This window comes from Pelobates fuscus, chromosome 3 (genome assembly GCF_036172605.1).
Source record: "Pelobates fuscus isolate aPelFus1 chromosome 3, aPelFus1.pri, whole genome shotgun sequence".
Classification (NCBI taxonomy): Eukaryota; Metazoa; Chordata; class Amphibia; order Anura; family Pelobatidae; genus Pelobates; species Pelobates fuscus.
The window spans coordinates 162,828,578-162,848,447 of NC_086319.1; the positions used below are offsets into that span (position 1 = coordinate 162,828,578).

A 19,870-nucleotide genomic window follows, 5' to 3' on the forward strand; every position below is an offset into this window, starting at 1 on the left:
TTGTTGGATTGGAAGAGCTTTACTCCTGGTTTTATCTACCGTATCATCAGAAAGGACCATAGACACCTCTTTAATAAATTTCCTCAGCTCGTCACGAGGAAACCCCACCTCGTTATCAGAAGAGTCGCTAGAGGATTCTGAATCCGAAAAGGAACATTCCCCTGAAGAGAGTTCTGAGCCCGATGGTGTCCTCTCTTCCTTTTAGCTCTCTGCTTAGTAGCTTTAACTGGAGAAGTGTGAGCTGTTTCTTTAAAAGACTCAAAGGTCTGGGTTAGATTATCCTGAAACCAAGACAAAAAAGACTTCATTTCTTGTTGCTTGGATTTTTCTAGCGATAATGAGGAGCAAATATTACAGATTTTCCTCTTAAACCCATCTGGCAAAGGAGTGGAGCATTCACTACAACAGAGATGCTTAGACTTGGAACTAGCTTTTTTTGAAGCAGGAGTAGGAACCTTGTCTTTATCCATATTGTCAGTAGAAACAGGGCTAGACATATCTGTAATACACAAAATGTAAACAATATTTGTATTCGAAAAATAATTTAAATACCTAGAGAGTTTTAAAGAATAGAAACTAGCAGGATCCTACCTCTAAAACCTCTGACCCGTGTGGGGGGGGGGGCTGGTGACACGGGAGATCTTCACTGCCTAGCATCCATGCTGACAGAAAGATCTGCACAGCATATATAGGCAGATCGTTTCAAATCTGGCGCCATTTCCGGGGAGTTCCGCCCGCGCGATAGCGCGGTGGAACACAAAACCACCCGGGCGTGCGTTCCACCGCTGTGCGCACGCTCCTCCGACGGACAGGGATTCGCTGCCCTAATGGACCGCCTCCTTGCGTAGCCGGTGACCTCACGCGGCATAAAAGTAGGCTTTCATACCTGCCTCCGTAACTGCAGTATGTGCCATGGCCACTCAGCGCTCCACCCGGGAGGCTATCAGGCCAAATCCCCCTGGCAGCAACCCATGTGCCTCACCAATCTCTCCAACTTCCAGATGCCGTTCGTTCCTGTTGAAACAAGAAAGAGAACTGAGGTCCTAGGGCTGCAGGGTCTCTTATACCTGGTAAGGGGAGGAACTTTTTATGTTAATTCATTATTTCTTTCAGATGCTTGCCCTAAGGGAAGAGTACATCCCTATTGTACTGCCACCATATGCCAGGAAAATTTGTTTTATGTGAATAGCATGTATAATTTGCAAGTTATTAATATTGTGTAAAAACTGTATATTTTCTGCCTGTGATAATTAAGTTAGTCTATTGTGTTGAGATAATAGTATTACAGGCAGAGGGGAGGATTTCTGCTGGAATGAATGAGAGTTCTTAGCTGTGTTGTAATGTTTTGATTGGTTGGTCTACAAAACCTTGCGGGCGGTACTATGTGTGTAAAATGTGCATAAAAGCAAAGTGTTTGATTAAAACTTCAGTTCTTCTTCACCCTCAATCTGAGTCCTGTCTATTGTTGGGGGAATCTGCTACAAGGGATTGCTATGCTGTAATCACTGAGCTCTTTTAAGAGCTGTTCTGTTCCTGCTACGCTCTCTGGGGAAAGAGAGGTTCACCCACTGGGAGCTGGATCCTGGCCTTGGGTCCAGGGTGGGTGGAGACGGCTAGACCCCGGCGCAGCTACATCGCTGGAAGTGGGGTCTGCAGTGCTGATGGTGTCGGTTGGAGTCCTCAGCGAGCACTAAAAGCATCGATTGGCGGAGGTACTCAGTCGGAGTGCCAGCGTTCCGTCACACTATATAGACACCAAAAGTTGCCATAATAAGGTATAGTTAGATAGCATTCCAAAGAGCCAGATGACCAGATTAAGGCGGAATTGTTCTAAAACCACAACTTTTATAGAACAAGCAAATATAATCAAAAACAGGTTGTTTAAAAAAAAAAAAAAAGATAAAATGACAAAATAATAGAATATACTATAAAACAAACACTCGCAACCAAAGAGACCTAATACATAAATAAAAAATCCGTCAACAACAGGAGTTCACCGACAAAAATAGACATCTGAATTTTTTTTTATAAATAAGCATTGGCACCTCCTAAAAGAGGATCCCATTATTTAAGATATAATCTCCGAAAGACCTAAAATTGTATCCAGAGGAGCTCCAAATCCGAAAAGACTCCTTACAAAAACTACACCAAAGACAATGAAGAAAGCATTAATAATTGTATGTCTTTTAATAAAGGTTTTTTAATTGCAATCGCTGCTTAGCATGTAAAAAATAAATAAAAATCCAACAGTTAAACGGAGAACTACGTTTAACCCCTTAAGGACCGCTGACGGTTCAGGACCGTCAGCGGCAAAACGTGCGTTTGGACCGCTGACGGTCCTGAACCGTCATAACGGTTTTGGGCAACTTACCTGATCGCCGTCGGTCCCACGGCGGCGATCAGCTCTCCTCCCGGTCCAGGGGGACTGCCTGTCTGCCCGGGCAGTCCCCCCTCGGCAGATCAGGACCCCACGGCCATGTGATCACTCGATCACATGACCGCAATAGGGGTCTGTGTATCTGCCTGCAGGGGGACTGTCTGTGCTGACAGGCAGTCTCCCTGCATCTGTAAAATCAAAAATAAAGTGTAAAAAAAAAATATGTGTAAAAAAATAATAATATGTGTATATATATATATATATATGCTATATATACATGTATTATATCTATATATACCTATATATAATATATGTATATATATCATATATATAATGTCACACTAAGTGTATTTTTATATTTATATATACGTATATTAATATAAAAATACACTTATATTTAAATTACACACGAATATATACAATATATATAATAACTATATATATGGTATATATATATTATTATAAAATACAAATAATATGTTAATAAAAATAAATAACAAAAAATAAAAATAATTTTTAATTAAAAAAAATTATATATATATTAAATTTTATTCTAACAGTATTTTGATATTGATATATATATATATTTATATCAAAATACACTTAGAATGTAATGATATATATATCTATGTATAAATAAATAAAAATAATACGAAATATACATATGTCCACATACAAAATTACATTAATAATTTCATAAATATACACGTAGACGTCAAATATATAAATATGTATATATATTAAAATTCTACGTGCATATTTATATAATATTTTTACCTAATTAAGTAATTTTAATGATTGCAATTTGAGGGACCTGCCTGCCAACCCAGGCCAAAAGTCCAGATAATTTAATTTGCTAGCACTGTGCTTAACCCTGTAACTTTCTATGACACCCTAAATCCTGTACATGGGGGTACTGTTTTACTCGGGAGACTTCGCTGAACACAAATATTAGTGTTTCAAAACAGTAAAACATATCACAGCGATGATATTGTAAGTGAAAATGAAGTTTTTTGCATTTTTCACACACAAACAGCTCTTTCACTGAGGATATTATTGCTGTGATATATTTTACTGTTCTGATACACTAATATTTGTGTTCAGCGAAGTCTCCTGAGTATAACAGTACCCCACATGTAGAGGTTTTATAGTGTTTGTGAAAGTTACAGGGTCAAATATAAGGCTTGATTTTACTTTTTTTTTTTATTGAAATTTGTCAGATTGGTTAGGTTGCCTTTGAGAGCGTATGGTAGCCAAGGAATGAGAATTAGCCCCATGATGGCATACCATTTGCAAAAGAAGACAACCCAAGGTATTGCAAATGGGGTATGTTCAGCCTTTTTTAGTAGCCACTTAGTCACAAACACCGGCCAAAGTTAGCGTTTTTTGCATTTTTAACACACAAACAAATATAAATGCTAACTTTGGCCAGTGTTTGTGACTAGGTGGCTACTAAAAAAGACTGGGCATACCCCATTTTAAATACCCTGGGTTGTCTACTTTAAAAAATATGTACATGTTAGGTGTGTTTCGGGGATTTATGACAGATAACGGTGTAACAATGTCACTATTGATACATTTAAAATATATATATATTGAAACAGCAATTTCCTACTTGTATTTATAGGCCTATAACTTGCAAAAAAAAGCAATTAAGCATGTAAACACTGGGTGTTTTTAAACTCGGGACAAAATTTTGAATCTATTTAGCAGTTTTTTTCATTAGCTTTTGTAGATAAGTAAAAGATTTTTCAAGTAAAAGTCCAAAAACATGTTTTTTTTTTTTTCACCATATTTTATTATTTTTTTTAAATACAATATATGACAATATAAATACTGGTATGTAAAGAAAGCCCTTCTTGTCGTGAAAAAAACAATATATAACTTGTATGGGAACCGTAAATGAGAGAGCGGAAAATTACAGCTAAACACAAACACCACAAAAGTGTTAAAACTGCTCTGGTCCTTAACGTACAAACATCGCAAAAACAGGCCGGTCCTGAAGGGGTTAAATCTAACAATACAGGAAAGATATATAATATGAAAAAGTATTACCTGTAATATTAAAAACGTTATCTACCTACTGGAGTGCCCTTGTGGCCTCCAGTATATTGGATGTACCATAAGACCATTAAAAGTACGCATAGCAGAACACTGCAGGAATATTGAAAAAAATTACCAAAATCATTCAGTATCGTCCCACTTTTGCACACACAATAATGATCCTAAACACCTCACCTTTATGGGCATTGTCACGGAAAAAAATTATTGGAGAGGTAGAGAGCTTATTAAGAAAATAGGACAAACAGAGATGGAGTGGGTTTTTAATATGGATACCCTACAGCCAAAAAGGTTAAACATTGAATTTGACCTTTACATTTTTTTATAATCTCTATAATCTTTTATAATAAAAAAAATTATAATATCACCCTTATTCCTTTTTTAGTTTAATATTCATTCCATTATATCTCTGTTTAAGCTATTCATTTTAACACGACTATTAACTACTGACTATATTAACAAATTAATTTTAAAGATTGTTTTACCAGTCATTTAACCCATCCTCCTACCTCAGTCCTATAATAAATGTATTTCCAAAGATCTTACCTCCTGGCACCTTCCCCATTTCGGATGGTCCTATAGACTTACCATCTTAAAGATGAACATCCTACCGAAAATGTTATACTTCCTCCAGGTACTACGCATATCCGTCACAAAACTATTTTTGCCACAATATATACATTTCAAATGATCTACCTACCTCATTGCTACTCAGTTGTGATTTGCCTCGCCACCACTCCATTGTGTACCAAATTTAGAGGGATATGCTGCAAGTGGGGATTATAAACCACTGCATGCTGTTTTACTTAAAACCATTTATAGCTCTATCATATGTGAGTTGACATCAGTTTTAAGTGTTGTTTGCCTAATTATTTACAATCATATTGCACTATTGGTTTGCCTGTGTTCTTTGTTTCTATCAAGCAAGACTATCGAATAAGTACCATACAAGCACTAGAAGATGGGTTGCTACCTTTGAGAATGTGCCTTACCATTTGGTATTCTATATATATATTGTATACTTTACTATTTTCATTACCATATGCCATTTTGATTAAGAATTATATTATTGGCACAACTTGTTCTAGTTTTCTCAGGGGTTACAGGGATTCCCCTTCTATCAAGTCTGCTGCCTCCTACTTCACTGTATTCAGTTTGTTTAGCGCTGCTCTACCCCCTCTTTTTCTACAGTGCTCTATGGCCCTGTTCTCATGGCTAGTACATGTAACCAAATGCTTATTGTATACACTGCTCTTATATTCAATGTGCATTTTGATACCATGTAGAATGGGCAAGCTCATTGTTAACCAGTCTCTCTGGATCCAGCACTGTTGGAATCTTTGGATTTCTAATTTGGAACAGTGGCATGCAGATACACACTTAACATTGATAAAGTATATCAATATATGAGTACAAAAGCATTCTGGACATCTTAACATTGACTGTGATTTGTAAAATGTAACATGATAATTTACCTTGAGAGTAAAGCAAGATCTGCATCTCCAGAAGCACACATGTGAAAAGCTGAACCAGATTCTCCAGCCCAAGTAGCTCGAATGCCTCTCGTAAAGGATAGTCCGAAAGAGGCAACTCATTCGGTCCTGGTCGCTGACAAACAATAGGCTCATACACACCATAAAACTTGAGTGACCTTCCAGGTGGTGGTAGAGGTACTTCATACAGGATATTATGGATGTAGCTTTCCAAGGGTAATGGAGGAGGTTGAGGAGATGTAACTGCTTTGAATAGTTGCGTTAAGAACTTCTTGCATGACTGCATGAATGGTAGTGGGGTAATTAGACATATGCACTTTGAGACATAAAGAGTATCTCTGCTTATGTCATATGAGTTATAACGTTGCATCTTTGCCAATGAGGTTGCATCCCCTTCATCAACACTGCTAGCCAATGAGTCCATGCTGCACGAAGAAGATGCGTAGACGCTGTTACACTGTTCTGCATTATGCATGTGATACAATGTCTGCATGGCGCTGCAGATCTGCTTGCTTGTAACCTCTTCGTAAAATGTAAGCACAAACCCGTATGTGCGAGAGCCATCCTCTCGGGTGATAATGAATGAATGAAACTGGGGGTCTCTGTTGTCAGCTTGCGTCCTAAACGATAGTCCCTTTGGCATACACAGCTGTAAAAATCCACAATATATTTGTTAAAAAACACTATTTTGCAATTCTAACTGACTGTCATACCTGGCGATGCAGAGGCTGGGCGGTAAACACCTCAACCCAGAGATACACTCTCGCTTACTAAGCGTCTGCCACACTTCTATATCAACACGGCCCACAGCGAAGCCCACACACTCACTCATATACACGCACTGACTTACATCACTCTAAGGCTTACTCGTATTAAATTTTAAAAACGTGCACAATTCTCTTCATGCCAAATGTAATTCTATGTATGTGAAAACTCTGGCAATAGCCGTTGTAGCATTGCTGGCGTATGTGTATTCTGTTTAATTCATGCACGACAAAATAAAGAATTAAAAAAAAAAAAAAAAAAAAAAATGTATTTGAGGTGTACCTAGCAGAATTTTTTTTAAAGTATATCTAAAATACACACCGCTTTTAAGAAAAAAATAAACTAAACATCTGCCCCCCAAATTTTTTTTACAAAAAAAAAAAAAAAAAAAATCCCTCTTTACCCAGCGAGGGCTCCATACAGACTGAACTTACAGGGTGGGGAAAGCCTTATAAAATACTCTCACACTGTTCAGTTTGAATCAACTGCTCTGATTGGTTGACTTAAGCCAATTAATTCAAGTGCGCGGACAGGTAAATCTATACTGTCCGTTGATAACCATTTTATTAGGTGCCACGCCATGGGGACCTGTGCCATGTCCCCCTTTATTGGATTAGCAACTGGACAGCAAAAAGCTGCCCAGTCTCTAGTTTTTTTTAAATCATTGAGCAGTCATTGGCTCACTATTTGGATAACATGCCTCTACTTGCGGCACCAAATATTTTTTACTGCGTAAAGTTGTCTGAACGACTAAAATTACTAAAATAAATGGCTTTTCGTAATTTCGGTGTTTCAGCTTCTTAGTAGATAGCTCCCTAATTCTTGTGGGATTGCCATAAGGATACGGATTTATTTTTCATACGAATGTGTTCGGATGAAACAAATATTTTGGCAGTGCCCAAGTCTAATCACAATAATTGGAAATTTCAAACTGTAAAACCAAAAACTGTGGGCACGGAATGAAAAAGGTGTGTTTACTGTCCAGTGTAGATGTCGAACCTCTTTTCATGGAATGACTGTGTAAAAATAACCCACAAAAAGAATTCCTAAAGTTTAGCAACTTTTCACTTTTTGAGCAGGATGCGGCTACAAAGCAAAGCAAGAAGGGGAAAATACAAAACAAAATGGTAGGATAATGTATTTAGCGGTTGTCATGGTCTGAATCCTTTTTTTTTTAATTCTTTATTTTGGTGGTGCATAGCAAATACATGGTTGGTACATGGCAATTTTGTAAGATGCAGATATACAGAGTGGTTTTACAATAGCATTGCCGTGTTATGGCACCTTTTGTATTTTTTCTCCATAATGCAACGTGGTTCAAGTTTCGGGATATGTCTGAGAGGGGTGATTGGGTATGGGGTTGCCGTTGTTCCACCATTCCGCTACACCCAGCCAGACCTCCACGGACTGAATCTTTTTTTAATGCATATTTTAGATTATTGCAAAATGAACTTTCCCATAGGAAAAGAATACTATTTGCAGGAAACATTAACTCTCGTTTTAGATTTCTGGATAGGCAAGGTACCATAGCAGAATGCAATTAGATTTCTTTTGCCTCTCAGCTGTATACTAATTATGTTTTACACTCAAACAAAAGCAGTTATTTTGGATTTGATTTCGCAAACCTCAGTTTCCCAGGGGTAACATATTTAATATGAACAGAATGTTAAGCTGATTAGTTCTGCTGCATTTACCAACGTTTGGTTTATTTAGAAAATGTGCCATTTGGGACAACATTCATGTTCTTGAAGGTGATAGTAACATGATGTAGTTTGAATAGCATTGGAATATGTATTATATGACATGGGCTTAGCTATATCATTAAAAAAATTAGATTTTTTTTTCCCAGAATGTATGAAGACAAGAAGAGTAGAACATGCAGTTAAGCCAAAGTGACCTCTATAGATAAGCAAACATTTTCACAAAGCTGACTATTCCTCTTCCAGAGAACATGGTTTCTGAATTGTCAGAAAACTTGGTTCTGTGAATGAGCTACAGACTTTATTGAAAAGCATATACTGAATATAATAAATGTGCTGCAAAAATGAAGTCTGACCCCATCCACAACTACATCAAGGGACTCACTGGATATGGAGCCAAAGCATTTAAAATAAATCATGTACAAATTAATAAAACAGAATGATAACCAGAACTGAATGTTCTAGTTAGCCCCACACCTTTGAACAATACCCCCATAAAGCCTCTGTTTAGTGAATAAAACAACTGTGTGGCTTCAATCAACCTCTGTAAAAAAAAGGGTGCAACTATCAAACAGATCTCTTATGCAGACTTTTGGTTTGTTTAATTGTCTCCTGTTGAAAGTGGAGACAACATGTTGGATAGAAGACTAAACCATGATAAAATAAGCATATATAATAAAAACAACACACAGGACTGAACTGAATGGCTGCAAGCCATTGGCAAGTAAAAATTTAGGAGAGGGTATGCATAAATCCATCCTTGGTCTGACTACTATGGACTCTCCAGACTTGCAATTTCAAATAACTTTTAACCCCTTAAGGACACATGACATGTGTGACATGTCATTATTCCCTTTTATTCCAGAAGTTTGGTCCTTAAGGGGTTAAGGCCTGGCTAATAGTGTAGATCTGCAATATGAAGGAGGGAGGGAGGGAGAGAGGGAGAGGGATAGATATGATATTCTGCACACATATATACATATGCATTTCTTTAGAATATAAATTTTTAATCGGATATCTGCACTGTCTATTCCCTGTCCTCATCAGGAGACTGTGTACATACCATATTAACTGCATCTTGATCGAAGGGGTTCCACTCCACATTCTGAGGATAGTGAGCGAGCACTTTCGATTTAAAAGTTCTTCTCAGTGGACTCTGATCAAAATTCTCACCTGCAACAGATCAGTAAAATAAGCAAGAGCTACCATTAATTGGTTGCATAGAATTTATTCTTGCACTCCTGCTGAAATATTTGCAAATCTTTAAAAAAATAAAATAAATAATATTAACCCTTACAGCTCAGGAAATGCAATAGTTAAATCTCACAGACCAAACAATAAATGGAACCATTTATATTTTGCACTCACTATAGCAGTTATCCAGACATGTAGCAGTTACTTTGTTTTCATAGTAAACACCTATTGAGTTAATGTTCGTATAAAACAGCTCCATGTGACTGACAAAACAAAAGTATGTTTCTAAAAGAATGGTGTTTCTCCATCTGTTCCCCTTTTCCTTTCTTCTTAGACGGATCATCTAAAATGCATTCTGTATTCTTAATGCATATATATTAAAAGGGACACTGCAACGTCCCAAAAATACATAACAAACAAAGAAAAAGAAACCACACAAAACCTAACCACTATTTAGAAGATATAACATTTATTTATGCATTAGTTTAATTTGGGTACATCTGTAAACAGCTTGCAAAAACTGCAGATCTCGTCTGAAGCCTTTGCAAGCCCTTCCATCCTAACCCCACCCAGGCTTTCTTTGGGGTGTTCATTTAAACTTTTAAATGTCATGTTGGCACATTGCTAATATTTTTCTTATTAAAGGGTTTCTAATTAATCTAGCCTGTAGGTTTTCACATACATACATATACATATACATACACACACACACACTTTTACCTCTTGCCTAGCTCATATTTGAGCACGTCTAATTGGTCCTCTTACGTGGCAGACAAGTTTCATTTCCTAATTTTTAAAGGGAGCTTATAGATCATAAACAGATCCTATCTTTAAAGGGACACTATAGTCACCTGAACAACTTTAGCTTAATGAAGCAGTTTTGGTGTATAGAACATGCCCCTGCAGCTTCACTGCTCAATCCTCTGCCATTTAGGAGTTAAATCCCTTTGTTTATGAACACTAGTCACACCTCCCTGCATGTGACTTGCACAGCCTTCCATAAACACTTCCTGTAAAGAGAGCCCTATTTAGGCTCTCTTTATTGCAAGTTCTGTTTAATTAAGATTTTTTTTATCCCCTGCTATGTTAATAGCTTGCTAGATCCTGCAAGAGCCTCCTGTATGTGATTAAAGTTCAATTTAGAGATTGAGATACAATTATTTAAGGTAAATTACATCTGTTTGAAAGTGAAACCAGTTTTTTTTTTCATGCAGGCTCTGTCAGTCATAGCCAGGGGAGGTGTGGCCAGGGCTGCATAAACAAAAACAAAGTGATTTAACTCCTAAATGACGGTGAATTGTGCAGTGAAATTGCAGGGGAATTAGATTCTATACACTAAAACTGCTTTAAAGTAATTTAGGCGACTATAGTGTTCCTTTAAAAGGGTTTCTATTTTGTGAGTCTATTGGTATTTTACAATGTATCCATCTTTAAAGTCTGGCACAAATCCTAATGAGACAAATAAAGATGTGTGTATCTATCTAAACCAGACTTTCACATACAAAATGATCTTCAGTTAACCCTTCAGTCAACAAGCATACTGCTAGTATGTACAGGAACCTGAAAAGTACTCTTCTGTGTTTGAAGAAATGAATCAAAGAATGATATAATAATTTTAAATTCCATATACGTATTGCAAATGCCTAAGACGGTACAATAGTGTTTTCTTCTTAAAACACTTACCCACAATTCTTTATTTTAACTGTTTATACAATGCAGTCTTTTTATTCTATTAAAACAAATATTTAACAAGTTTGCATTCCAGGAAATACAGATTTTATTTGAACAGACTATTTCTAGACATAATTTGGACCAATTTGGAGAATATTTACATTTAAAACAATTTCAAAATTTCTGATATTTTACATTCGAGTAAAGCTGAACATGGTTCATTCTAACAGTAAATGGATATACAAATACATTGAATGAACTTTTGCAAAACCACAGACCATGTTTATCAAGAACAAAAAATTGGAAGCAATTCTGAAGGAAAGTTCTAAAATTAGAGGAAGGAGTGAAAGGTTCTGCCGACTAGTACAAATTTAGCAGCAGGTTGCATTTGTCCCAATTCTAAATCCTTATTGACTTGAAAAACAGCAGTCAAATTTCTCATCAACAATATGTTACCCATCACATTAACAATTACATTGTTCAATATTCTATTTTTCAAAAGAAACAAAAAAACAAAAAAAAACATTGATTTGGTATTGGAAAAAGTTTGGTTTAGGGACTGAAGCATCGACTTGTATTTTGATTATCAATTGCACAAAAAATGCAGAATGTTGAAAATTAAATCAAGTCCTCTGAGTGCGCACTTTCAAATGTGCAGCTGATCCAGATATGGTTTTAGGTCAGAGGAGGGGAGCAGCAACTAGCCCCTACCACAACTTCAGGCTCCTGCCTTTCATTTTCAAGTTTAGTCCATCTAGTTGCCTTTTTGGAAGCATTACAAGAATTACTATATTTTATATATGATGCCTCTGACCCATTTATCAACAAGACGTGCATTTGTTGCAATCTTGCTTAAAGGGACACTATAGTCACGAGAACAACTACAGCTTAAAGGACCACTCTAGTGCCAGGAAAACATACTCGTTTTCCTGGCACTAGAGTACCCTGAGGGTGCCCCCACCCTCAGGGACCCCCTCCCGCCGGGCTCTGGAGAGAGGAAGGGGTTAAACTTACCTCTTTTTCCAGCGCCGGGCGGGGAGCTTTGCTCCTCCTCTCCATCTTGATCGCGACGTCATCGGCTGAATGCGCATGCGCGGCAGGAGCCGCGCTCGCATTCAGCCGGTCGCATAGGAAAGCATTTACAATGCTTTCCTATGGACGCTTGCGTGCTCTCACTGTGATTTTCACAGTGAGAAGCACGCAAGCGCCTCTAGCGGCTGTCAATGAGACAGCCACTAGAGGATTTGGAGGCTGGATTAACCCTCATTATAAACATAGCAGTTTCTCTGAAACTGCTATGTTTATAAAAAAAAAAGGGTTAATCCTAGAGGTACCTGGCACCCAGACCACTTCATTAAGCTGAAGTCGTCTGGGTGCCTAGAGTGGTCCTTTAATGTAGTTGTTCTGGTGAGTAGAATAGTTCCCTTCAGGCTTTTTTCATGCAAAAACTGCTTTTACAGAGAAAAGGCAGTGTTTATATTGCCTCTAGGGACACCTCCAAGTGGCCACTCCTTAGATGGCCACTGGAGGTGCTTCCTGGGTAAGTGCTGCCGAAAAAGCAGCCCTGACGTTTAGCGTCCCCACGCTCTGCATGGAGACGCTGAAATTTCCTCATCGAGATGCACTGATTTAATGCATCTCTATCCGGAGGTCCTGATTGTGAGTTTTAAACTTTTATAGGGGGGCTAAGGGAGGGCAAGCCACCAATATGGTGGGTTAAACACTATAGGGTCAGGAATACACGTTTGTTTTCCTGACCCTATAGTGTTCCTAATAACTAAACCTCTGTAATAAAAGGGAATCATGGCATGTCACACATGTCATGTGTCCTTAAGGGGTTAAACAAATGTATTTGTCTTGCACACAACCCATTTCGATCAGCTTTAAAACTGATTGATCAGTATGAAAATTAAATTGAAATGTAATTGAAATGTTGTCAAACTAAGATTTATTTAAGGAAGACTTAAACAAATGCACATGTCTAACAACTTGTATTTTTATTTCTTGACTCACCATTCTAAGCCACACTGGTTTAAAAAATTTTTTTAGAGAGATGTGTACTATTCTAAAATTAATTTGAAGATATTTAATTTATCCTGTGTTTTAACTGGCAGAGTTACTGAAATTGAGCTTTTCAAAATTGTATGTTTAGTGAACCATATGGGAGTTGTTTGTTTATTATTGACACCATATTATGATAATTTTTTTACAAGTTGTCACCTTAATTGAATGTTTGACAAAAGATTGACATTATTAGTTATCCCCAAAATAGATAGTACAGGGTGGAGGTAAAAGGCATTGTAGGCCAAAACCAAGGTGAAATGACTACCGTATTTATCGGCGTATAACACGCACTTTTTTCCCCTGAAAATAGGGGGAAAATCGTGGGTGCGTGTTATACGCCGATATCCCATAATTACTTACCTGTCCTGAAGCGTGGGCCGGCTTCACAGCTTGCACCGCGGTACAGGAACTTTAATTTCATGTTCCGGTTTCCGGCGGGACTGAAAGGAAGTGTGCACAATAGTGTGCACACTTCCTTTCAGTCCCGCCGGAAACCGGAACATGAAATTAAAGTTCCTGTACCGCGGTGCAAGCTGTGAAGCCGGCCCACGCTTCAGGACAGGTAAGTAATTATGGGAGGGGAGGGGGGGAGAATACTATGGGAGGGGAGGGGGGGAGAATACTATGGGAGGGGAGGGGGGGAGAATACTATGGGAGGGGAGGGGGGGAGAATACTATGGGAGGGGAGGGGGGGAGAATACTATGGGAGGGGAGGGGGGGAGAATACTATGGGAGGGGAGGGGGGAGAATACTATGGGAGGGGAGGGGGGAGAATACTATGGGAGGGGAGGGGGGAGAATACTATGGGAGGGGAGGGGAGGGGGGAGAATACTATGGGAGGGGAGGGGGGAGAATACTATGGGAGGGGAGGGGGGGAGAATACTATGGGAGGGGAGGGGGGGAGAATACTATGGGAGGGGAGGGGGGGGAGAATACTATGGGAGGGGAGGGGGGGAGAATACTATGGGAGGGGAGGGGGGAGAATACTATGGGAGGGGAGGGGGGAGAATACTATGGGAGGGGAGGGGGGAGAATACTATGGGAGGGGAGGGGGGAGAATACTATGGGAGGGGAGGGGGAGAATACTATGGGAGGGGAGGGGGAGAATACTATGGGAGGGGGGGAATACTATGGAAAGGGGGGGACACTATGGGATGAGGGGGGAACACTATGGGATGAGGGGGGAATACTATGGGATGAGGGGGGAATACTATGGGATGAGGGGGGGGGGAATACTATGGGAGGGGGGAAATTTCCTGGAATTTCTTTCTAAAAATGAGGTGCGTGTTATACGCCGGTGCGTGTTATACGCCGATAAATACGGTAGTTTGCTTTTTAAATATGAAATTAAACATTGATAGAAGCCCAATGGCAGGTTGAAATCCTCGAGACTTTCATATACACTTTATTCCTCTTTTCTATATGGATTTGCTGGCCATCATCTAGGTTACACTAGCAGATAACCCAAGCTGTTATTGGCTTATACACTAACCCATACCCCAATTGGATATTAAACTGGTTGAAAATTGCCTTGAATTATATAGTAGAAGGGAGAAAGGCTTGAGTTTCAAAAGTATCCTGAAGATATTTCATTTTATTTTCTTAATAGATATTTAGGCTCATTCGGTCTAAAACAAGCATGTTAGAACATTACAGAGTTAATCAAAGGTAAATTGTGTGACATTTTATTAACGGACCATTTAATGTCATCTAAATAACTGTTCCCCTTTATTGACTTGGTTTACAAAGTTTTACTGTAAGGGTTATTAACGAAACTGAATATTTTGGAAACTGACTTGACAACTGCAAATTTTCAGAACATAGCAAGTCAAAAATATAGTTCCAAAATGTGGCATACATTGTGCCATTCTCTGGGGAATCCCTGGCAATTTCAAGCATAATGAATGACCCTGAATATATTGTGGTTAACGGAAAACAAAAAATGTAAAAACTAGACAAAAACAAATTGTGTGACATAATAGTTGATTTTCTAAATCTGCTATTATACAGACTAAAATGAAAATGTAACCATTCAGTTTTAATTTCACCATTTAGTGAATAAACCTCAGTGCATTTAACTCTTTAAAACAAGCAGCTAGTGGCTAAGAGATAGGAACTGTGGAGAATTGAGCGGGTCTTTTTATGTTAGAACACCTGAGTTGGAAACATTCTCTAATTCAGCTGTCACATCAGTTAAACTCTAGGAGCTATGATCTGCAATTAAATGCAGGGACATCGCATACCTGGTCTTAATGAAAAATGCTTGTAAATGATAGAGACCAATAAGCTGCCTACATGATATGGCATGTATTCTCTCAAGGCAAGAGTATTTGAAAAATTAACATAAACCCCTTAAGTACCAGAAGAGTGAATAATGTAATGAATAAGTATCTGAAGCTTTCCATTTCATTCCAGAGCATTGAAAGAACTGTTTTGGGTGCATATAATATAGAAGCAGCTATGAGATCAATTTTTATAGTTAATTTAACCTTCTCACAGAGGACTACTCTGAAATGATCATCTGCAAAGATTATGCGGAAACATTTTAATAAGATTTTTTTTCAGTATGTATGCAAATTAACTTGACTGCCTGGAAAAGTACAAATCATGAGAGGAGAGGGCAAATACACTGGAGCACTGCAGTATCTTGGCCCCTTTAAACCATAATGGAAGGGAGGAGATAGAGAGTAAATAAATACAGAAATACACAGGAACACATTGGTAATTGTTGTACTATAAATGGTTTCCCTTAAAGCACCATCAGGGAACAAGTCCCGTGGAGACAAACTCAACCTCTTTCATAATCATTAGAAATCTACTGAAAACAAACATTACATCAAATCACACCCACAAACCGCCCAAATTTAACACTCCCACTGCATCGTTTGAAATAATCATCTGTGGGTTTCTATGCAAACAGGCTTTGGCAGACCAGATTAGCAGTCATACATTAGAAATGTTTTGAAGAGATTAAAAGTGACATCTGCCAATCAAAGGCAGACAAATAGCAAGAAGCACCTGATTATTTTAAGAAGAGCCCAGATATACAGAAAGTGAAGGAAAATACTGAGCAAAACATCTTGCAATGAAGTATGAACACTATGGTGGTAAGCCACAATGGCCTGTACCAGATATATCCACATGTCTGTGTGTCTCAAAAGACATAAATGAACTTGTGTAAGCTGTTGTCCAATCACATCTGGAAACGTAGATGACGGACAATTCCAAGACTAGATGGGAAATGGCTGTCACAGTTGAAACAGTAGATGTACTACGTTGACAAAATTGTAAATTCTGAAAACTTGGCTATATAGAATTTAGCTTGCCTGTTAAAAATAACCTTTCAGCCAACAGTTTCCATAGGACTAGAAATTGTAAACCCTTTTGTAATTTCTAGAGAAGCAGAACTTGTCAGTTTTCAAATCACACTAAGGCTGTAAAACTATCAGATTTTAAGTGTGATACAAACTAATGTAACTCCAAACTTTGGTTTGGGAAGAATCAAAAAAGTTGAAATGTTTCTCAAGGGCAACAATGTGTCAGAACACTAAAGATAATGGAGATTTTTGGGTCAGTAACTTATTTTCTAACTGAAGTAGATAGTGTTTCTTTAACACGTAAGGGATATACTCTTAACTCATACTTTATTTTAAATTTGCTTGCTGTTTAGTTTGAGATTTAACAAGATGTTTTAGCTCTATTTCTACAGTTAGAAGAAATTCAATCAACAGAAGATGTACATAGAAGGCACTAAGAAGGGTTGGAGAAAAGATTTTGCAACCTGCAACTCTCCCGCTGTTGGTCCAAAAAGGCAGGCTGAGGTTTCCTGGTAGTGCAGTCTGAAAACAGCAGGACCGCTACACGATGCCAAACCTTGCTCTAGTGTTTGGGTGGTGCAACAGGAGTGAGGATACCAAAAATTACAGTGAAGGATTATTAAGCAGTGATTTTTGAAGAGGTTTTCAGATTAGGAAAGTGCACAGAGTGTGGGGTGTCTAGCATTCAAGACTCTGTTACCTGAGTCGTGGCTTCTGCCATGTCGATCTGCTTCTAGCCACTGGTATAAGACTATATAAACAAAAAAAGGGATGTGTGAACATGAATATGGAGATCAAACATATATGGTTAGTAGAAAGCATGAATATCTAACATCAGGTATTGGCAATGACAGCAATTATGAAATACACTCAAACAAAAATAATGAATGTGCAAAAGCTTTATTCCATGTTCCATACAGATACCGAGAAAATGCCAGGTGACTTGTTTACCAAGCTGTCAACTGTTGTAACCATATTGCAAAGTCTTGGATAAATAGAGCTAGAATAGAAACTAGGGCAAATTAAGGTTTGTTTTCTCCAAAACCTATTCCTTTGGCCTAATTTCTACAATGTGTTCAACTTATTGCAAACTGCTAACAAAAACCTGCAAGAATTGATTTAAATATGAGGCTATATTGATATTAACTACAACACTATTACATTGTGTACAAAACAAAAAATGTGTACCTGTTATGGTAATAGAATTCAGCAATCCAAACTCGACAGGTGCCTTCTACAGCAAGATGGCTAGTAAAGCTGCTTTCCTTTACACCCCTATACAAAATTCTAATGGAAAAACTGGTGACTAAGGGTGCTCATTATCTATAATTAGCAGTGTCTCCTGCACTAGTACAACATTTTCAAAAATTATTTATATACCCTTCTCGGAGTTTCAATTTTGTGTTTCTGTTTTGACATTGTAGTTAAAGGACCACTCTAGGCACCCAGACCACTTCAGCTTAATGAAGTGGTCTGGGTGCCAGGTCCCTCTAGGATTAACCCTTTTTAGTTTATAAACATAGCAGTTTCAGAGAAACTGCTATGTTTATAAATGGGTTAATCCAGCCTCCAAATCCTCTAGTGGCTGTCTCACTGACAGCCGCTAGAGGCGCTTGCGTGATTCTCACTGTGAAAATCACAGTGAGAGCACGCAAGCGTCCATAGGAAAGCATTGTAAATGCTTTCCTATGAGACCGGCTGAATGCGCGCGCAGCTCTTGCCGCGCATGCGCAGTCGAAAGGGAGGATCGGAGGCGGAGAGGAGGAGGAGAGCTCCCCGCCCCGCGCTGGAATAAAGGTAAGTTTTAACCCCTTCCTCACCATCCAGCCCGGCGGGAGGGGGTCCCTGAGGGTGGGGGCACCCTCAGGGCACTATAGTGCCAGGAAAACGAGTATGTTTTCCTGGCACTATAGTGGTCCTTTAAACTGATTCACATATTCGTTATAATCATCAAATGCCTATGTGTAGGATCCAAATTACTTTTTTGGTAGTTAATGCTAACTCTATACCAACCAACTAACTGCACACGTACCCTAAATTTATCCCTAACCCAGCATTAACCCTTGCTCTACACTAACCCTTACCCAAAGGGACAAGTACAGGGCACTCTGTGAGCATATTGTATTGTGTAACCAACATGAGAGAGCGATTTCCCACTCATGCTGCAGCTCCTGCATTCAGTCCCAGACAATCACTATGTGATTAGTGCCACCCAGTGACATTTACTGTTGTCAGGGGGCATGCAGGGGTCTCCTTCTCGGTGCAGAGGAAGCCAAACTGAGAATCACTGTAGTTGAACACGATTGCTAAGCAGTGGTGATTTAAGTCTAGGGCTACTAAATATGTCCCCAGATGACAAAGAGGAGCCCCAGGTATCGTCGTGTGTGAGCAGTGATTTATCCGTATGCAAGAAGTTAAATGCCATCCTAACATTAGTGTGGTCCAATATCGGCCATGCTTAGCTGTATAGAGATATCAGGATTTTCCTGCAAGTGAAGAACAATTGTGGCATGAGTGCCGGGGAGGACCAATGCAAGTTGCCAAATCATACTAAACGTTTGACAAACTACACTGGGACAGAGGTAGGACACTCATAGCACTTGTAGCTTAATTGGTTATGATGCTTAGAGTTATCCTTTAAAGACACCTGAGTGCATAACTCCCAAACATACATGGATTTAAACACTTGGTATACAACAGTGGATGAGAGAGAGTGCTGGAGAGAAGTGATACAATTTAGATTTACTGTATACACCCATAGTTGGTAAAAGGATAAAATGATTACAGAGAAGATATACCGTCATACCATCATGTGAGGGTTTGAAAGGTGAGATTTACTTAGCTTTTAGCGCTCAACACGCCAATCTCTGTCCTGCTGCTCCCACAAATCATTAATTTAGATCTCAGACAATAAAATGTTTTCCCACAAAGTAACATTGGGAATTTAGTGCATTTGCGTAGCAAAAACCCGCACTGCACCAATCAAATGGTCACTATGTCCCATCTTAGTACTTAGTCAAGTTTAACTGGTTATTGGGGAAGAAGCACCTCTAGTAACTCTCAGGGAGACAGCCACTAAAGGCAAATTAAAGCAGGGTTAAACAAAAAGGGACATGGCACCCAGATCACTTTATTGTGATAAAGTTGTCTGGTGGCCTATCGAGTCCCTTTAACCACTTAAGGACCAAACTTCTGGAATAAAAGGGAATCATGACATGTCACACGTCA

The 19,870-nt window shown here is 38.7% G+C and overlaps 1 protein-coding gene across 4 annotated transcripts in view; it reads right to left on the reverse strand.

Annotated features, from left to right (window-relative positions):
- Positions 1-19,870, reverse strand: part of DENND5B (DENN domain containing 5B) — a 135,798-nt gene that overhangs the window by 81,470 nt on the left and 34,458 nt on the right. For 2 of the 4 annotated variants that reach the window (XM_063447611.1, XM_063447609.1), the window contains exons 2-4: positions 17,343-17,393; positions 9,460-9,569; positions 5,914-6,580 (exon numbers count right to left, since the gene is read on the reverse strand). In XM_063447611.1, the coding sequence (XP_063303681.1) occupies positions 5,914-6,580; positions 9,460-9,569; positions 17,343-17,393 (828 nt within the window). The remainder of the gene's footprint in view (positions 1-5,913; positions 6,581-9,459; positions 9,570-17,342; positions 17,394-19,870) is intronic. The other 2 variants (XM_063447612.1, XM_063447610.1) reach the window with 1 other exon arrangement.